This window comes from Fukomys damarensis, unplaced genomic scaffold, assembly GCF_012274545.1.
Source record: "Fukomys damarensis isolate Sample0158 unplaced genomic scaffold, DMR_v1.0_HiC HiC_scaffold_33, whole genome shotgun sequence".
Taxonomy (NCBI): domain Eukaryota; kingdom Metazoa; phylum Chordata; class Mammalia; order Rodentia; family Bathyergidae; genus Fukomys; species Fukomys damarensis.
Genome location: NW_022900945.1, coordinates 52393252 through 52399199, shown reverse-complemented (window position 1 = coordinate 52399199; position 5948 = coordinate 52393252). Strand labels below are relative to the sequence as shown.

The 5948-nt window shown below is 43.6% G+C and overlaps 1 protein-coding gene across 5 annotated transcripts in view; it reads right to left on the bottom strand.

Moving 5' to 3' along the window:
- Gabpb2 (GA binding protein transcription factor subunit beta 2) overlaps positions 1 to 5948 on the bottom strand; it is a 23256-nt gene that overhangs the window by 11930 nt on the left and 5378 nt on the right. For all 5 annotated transcript variants that reach the window (XM_010616460.3, XM_010616462.3, XM_010616464.3 and 2 more), the window contains exons 2-4: positions 3011 to 3150; positions 734 to 901; positions 15 to 209 (exon numbers count right to left, since the gene is read on the bottom strand). In XM_010616460.3, coding sequence (XP_010614762.1) covers positions 15 to 209; positions 734 to 901; positions 3011 to 3124 — 477 coding nt within the window. In that variant the 5' untranslated portion in view covers positions 3125 to 3150. The remainder of the gene's footprint in view (positions 1 to 14; positions 210 to 733; positions 902 to 3010; positions 3151 to 5948) is intronic.

The following is a 5948-nucleotide window of genomic DNA, read 5'->3' as shown; positions in this document are numbered from 1 at the left end:
AAAAAAAATCATACCTGCAGGATGACCAAAATCTCAGCGTTGTTTTTCTCCAGAGCTATATCAAAGGCCGATTTATCAAACTTGCTGAAAGCATGAACATCAGCCCCGTACTTGATAAGCAGCTCGACAACATCCCGATGGTGGTGCTCTGTGGCCCAGTGCAAAGCTGTCATCTTCAGCATGTCCTTGGCATTCACATCTGCACCATTCTGTCAGAGAAAAGCACTTCTTCAACAGACAGCGGGACAGCAGCACAGGTGCAAGATTCCATCACCAAAATGCACAGAATTTCCACAGCGATTCTATATACTTAAATTTAGATCACGCTGAAGCAACATCAAAAGGAAAAAACATTTCTGAAATTCTGAAGGCTGAAAGACATTATGTTTTCAAAGAGTGGGTCTTCTAAGGACATCTTTGGGGAATTATAACAGATGGGAGAGGAAGGGGAAGGAACAGATTTTTGTTGCATTTATTAACAGAAAGCTGAGTGCCTAAAAAATAGGCATAAAAACAGAGAACACCTGCAGAAAACGAATGTAAAAAAAAATCAATAAAATCCATTTAGTATTTTAAAAACTACAAAACAAACTCCTCATAGCCATGCTGACACCTGAAAGAGCTGCGACTCTAGCACTCCACACGATGGACACTCGCCCCCTCCCAGGCCACTGCCTGAGACCACAGGGAGGCGGAAGCCATTCCCACACAGCCCCACCTGACCCTGCTTTACCCTAATGAGCAGCTCCACGACCTGTGCGTGTCCGTCGGCTGCGGCCATGTGCAGAGGGGTCCTGTCCACTTTGGTGCGGGCATCCCTGCTGACGCCAGCGCGAAGCAGCACTTCTGCAGTGGAGTAGTGTCCATGCTGGGCTGCAAGGTGCAGCGGGGAGGTTCCAAGCTGTGGGGAGATCACACTCACTGGACACCTGCATGCACAGAGCCCTGGGCCGCTGCTGGGGGCGGGGACAGGAAGTGACTCCTTCGGTGCCTGTTCTGTGGTCGGAGGGAGGGACTGACTGGTAGATGGGACTGGAAATGATTTCATTTAAAAATCAGTATAGCGCCGGGTGTGGTGGTGCATGCCTGTAATCCCAGCACTTGGGAGGCTGGAGGAAAAGGAAAAGGGCAGAGACTAGAAAGTTACATGTAGAATCTAAGGTGCAAATTTGATTGATAAGAACAGATATTCTACTGTTTACTAATGCCACAGTAAAGCATAGCAAAAGTACCGATGAGATGAAGAGGCATCAAGAACTTAGCAACAGCACACTGACAGCAATACACAAGTCGGCAGGCATCACCTCCAAGAAAATGTTCCAAGAGTTAATCTCCCAGGATGCACCCGACAGATTTGTTCCTTTCTGTATATTGTGCTATTTTAAGCCTGTTTAGTTTATTCTTTGCTTCCCATATATTTAGCCTCTGCCTGACTGGACTTAATTCACATTGCTCTTTTCAGGTTTACTTACAGAAATGCTAATCTTTGCTGCTTTTTTGTGCAGCATTAAGAACCTGTTGGCTTCTGAATATATGAATTAATTACCTCACAATAAAGATGACTTGTTCACTGAAATGGTTAAAATTAGTCAATGATCACAAAATCTGCAAATTCTTAAAAAAAAAAAAAAAACCCATATTATCACTTGCACCTGGATCTTCCGAAACTCTCTGGCCTCCAAAGTGACTGTGTAAGCTCATTAAATGATCCCTTCCTCTTTCATGTTTTCCTAGAGAGGTAAATGAAACAAAAAGCTAGACTCCTCTTTATGAGCCAGAACACATTAGAGGAAAAGAAATAATGAGTTTATTACCTGAGAAATCCACTCATTATGCTGATTTTGTTTATTTTCTGGATAATTAGAGTCTAAAACCTAAGCACACTCCAGAGAGAATTAAACCTTTAGGAAATATTCTAAAAAACATTACAGAAAACTTTAGAAAATACCACCTATATATACACAGATTCTCAATTTTGAAAACTACATATTCAGGTGAGACAAACTTGTAGAGGGGATAGAGTACGGAAAACAATCAGTAATGTCTGTTTACCCTTTAAAAGGTTGGACAGCTGGGCATGGTGGCACATATGTAATCTCAGCACTCAGGAGGCTAATGCAAGAAGACTGCTGCAAATTTGAGGCCAGCCTGGACTACACAGTGAGCTCAAGGCCAGTCTGAACTGCATAGTGAAACCCTGTCTCAAAAAAATAGAACAAAACAAAAGGTTGGAAGCTGCGTGTGGTGGCGCACACCTTTAATACCAGCGTTTTTGGGGGAGGGGTGCTAAAACAGAAGGATCAAAAGTTCAAGTCCAGGGCCAGGGATTTAGTTCAGTGGCACCACAAGCACAAGGTCCTGAGTTCAATTCCCACTACCAGAAAAAAAAAAAGTTCAAGTCCAGCATAGACAATTTAGCAGGTTAGCCAGATCTTGTCTCAAAATGAAATAAAAAATGGGATGGGGATGTAGCTCAGTGATAGGCCCTAGGTTCAATCTTCACTACCCACCTACTTCCCCCCAAAAAGGTAAAAAAAAACCAGGGACTTAGCTCAGTAGAGCCATGCCTGCCTCACAAGCATAAGGAACTGAGTTCGATTCCCTGGTACCTAAAAGGAAAGGGTTGGAGCCAGGTGCAGTGGTACTTGGTAATCCCAGCTAATTGGAAGGCTAGAGCGTGAGGATCACAAGGTCAAGCCCATGCCAAAGAATTTAGCAAGACCTTGTCTCAAAAAATAAAAAGAGCTAGGGATGGGGCTAGGGATTTAGCTCAGTGGCACTGCAGCTGCGTCGCAAATGCAAGGTCTTGAGTTTGATCCTTGGTACCAAAAAAAAAAAAAGGAGCTAGGGATGTAGTTTAGTGATGCAGCACTAGCCTAGCATGAACAAGGCCTGGGTTCAATCTCCAGCACTGGAGGAAAGGCAGGAAAGGCAGGACAGGACAGGAAAGGGCCGGTGATGGCACACTTGAAAAGTAACTGTGGCTTTTCTGCTTTTTTGCTAAACTTACCCAGTCTGTGGTAAATGGGGCACCATTGGCCATCAACGTCCTCACTTCATCATCTTGGCCTTTTCTTGCTGCTTCCAGCAGCCTCTTCCCCAAGTCCACCAGAGACATCTTCATGCATAGGAACGGAGGTTTTCAGGAAGCTGCAATGCAAACCCAAGGACAGCCACCCAGAGTGTGTTACACAAGGACCCCCGTACGTGAATACGCGCAGGACTCAGCTCACAAGGACGAGCAGATCACTCCCTTCCCCCTCATCTAACAGTCAGGTACTTGGCAGTTTCGGGTCTTCAATGATAGTTCTCTCACTTTCAATCTCCAGAAAATAGTTTGGAAAAATGTACACTATATTACATCCTTTCTAGTGTAGAGAATCAATAAAATAGGATCTCGCCCACTGCAATGACAGCTGAGGCCGGGCATGATGGTGCATGCAGTGGTCCCAGCACTCAGGAGCCCACACTGTACCGTGAGTTCAAGGCCCTCCTGAACTGCAGAGTGAGACCCTGGCTCAAAAAACCTACATAAATGAATAGGAAAAGGAAGGAAGAGAGGAAGAAAGGAAAGAAAGGTAGAAGTCTTCCAGTAAGATTGTTACACCTCTGGAGAAAGTGTGAGGTCAGCTGAATGCTAACTGGAGCGGGACGCCCAACTGAATTGAGTCAGGTTGGTTCTGGGCGTGAGTCCCACTTTAAGGAGAATTCAAGGGAGGGGTTTCAGCTGATTCTTCAGCTTCCAGCGCTGACCCTCTGCCCTCCCAGTGCTGCACCCTTCCGCCTCCTGCTCCAGGCCTCGGTGGGCCCTCCTGCTCTCCTACATCTGACCCTGTGGGCAGCCACTGTGGGCCAATCTTGTACATTTCTGTCCTGCGTTAAATCTCAGTCAGAGCACGTGGAATCTTTTGAGGAGCCCTGACCCAGCCCTGCAAGCTCCTGTAAGCACTGACACAGAAAGCAGTTAGGCATTAACAATACCGAAAAGTTATTTCTCTTCTCACAGAAGTGTGAGGGTCAACACAACACACATCATGTACCACACACCTACTGTAATGCCTAAAAAAAAAAACTTTTTTAATGATAATACCCCATAATGGAAATGTAAAAAACACTAGACTATTCACAAATCGCGAAGTAGAAATACAATATAGTATAGCCAACAGAATATGTTCAGTAGTCTCTTTTATCTTTTTTTTTTTTTTTTTTGGTGGCACTAGGGACTGAACTCAGGAAGCTGAGGCAGGAGAATTGCCACAGTTCAAAGCCACCTGAAAGACAATGAGACACTGTCTCAAAAAACAAAAACAGAAAAGAAATGACCAACTGCACAATATTATTTTTAGGAACATAGTACTGTACAAATAAAACAAGCACTTGATGTTCACGAAGGGAGCAAGGGGATGTCCACCGTGAAACTGATGCACGGTGGAAACTATGGAACTACTTTTTAGCAACTGCCTACTCTGGTGATTTACAGATGTTTGGATGGCAAAATGAAGTAGGACACGTCAAGGTCTCTAAATTAAATTATATCTACAACCCTGTTTTTCATCTGACCATGATGTAAATATATAATAATGATCAAAGTTTAAAGATAGCAAACTTACTGGTCAAACACTGATCTGTTTAGGTCAGCAGTAAAATGTAGCGTTATGGACCTCTGGAGGTCATGAACAAGCTTTCACAGGGATCCACGAGGATATTCATAAACATACTTGTATTCTAATACTAAACATTATTAGCTAGGTGTGGTGGCGCAAGCCTGTGATCCCAGCACTCAGGAGGCTGAGGCAGAAGAATTGCTATTAGTCAGTTCAAGGTCAGCCTTGTTGACACAGGAATACCCTGTGTCAACTTCTCCCCCACAAAACCCAATATCATTTGCCTTTTTTAAAACACATTAAGAAAATATTACTCTAGGTATAACTGCTGGTGCCTCAGCATAAATCAAACCGTTAACTAGTTCTTTCACTTCTCACTGCCATGTACTTTCAGGGATTAAAAAAAGAGACCAGTTTGCAGGTGCAATGTTCTGAGTTGGACCTCTTGTACCAAAAACGAAAAACAAAACAAAAGACCAGTTCTATTTAAGAATGTCCCTGAAGGCAGGCTACATGGTATATTTCTAAAATCTTAGCTTCTCAGAAGGCTGAGGCAGAAAGACTGCCAAGTTCAAGGCAAGCCTAAGCAACTTTAGTGAAACTCTATTTCTCCTTTTTTCTTTTTTGCAGTACCAGGAATAGAACTCAGGACCTTCTGCTTACAAGGTAGGCGCAGCAACACTGAGCTAAATCCCCAGCACTTGGTAATACTGTTTCAAAATAAAAAGGGCTAGGGATATAGTTCATTACAGAGCAGGTCTCGTTCCACCCCCAGCATCTCACACACACATATATAGAAGTCCTTGATGAAGCAGTAAAAATTACTAATTTTAATTTTATTACATTTTGTTTTTGGTACCGGGGATCAAACTTGGGCCCGTGTGCTTGCAAGGCAGGCATGGAAACCACAGAGCTAAATCCTGGGACCTTTATGTTGCTTTTTGAGTCAGGGTCTCACTTTATAGTTCAGGCTGTCCTTGAATTCATTTCAAAGTCCAGACTGGCCTCAAACTTGAGTCGATCCTCCTGCCTCAGCCTCCCAAGTGCTGGGATTACAGGGGTGCGCCACCATACCTGGCATATAGTGCGTTTCTTGAGGTAAAAGTCAATTAAGTTGAAAACTGAAATAACTGCTTTTATCATGAATACCTCAACCCCTGTACTGGGGATGAAACCCAAAGGGCACTCTACCACTAAACTATAACCCCATCTTTTTATTTATTTTGTGAAGCATTTGGAATAGAATACAGGGCCTTCACACTGAGCTAGTTCCTAGCCCTTTGTATTGGAGTTAGGGCCTTGCTAAATTGCCCAGGCGGGACTTTTTTTTTTTTTTTTTTTTTT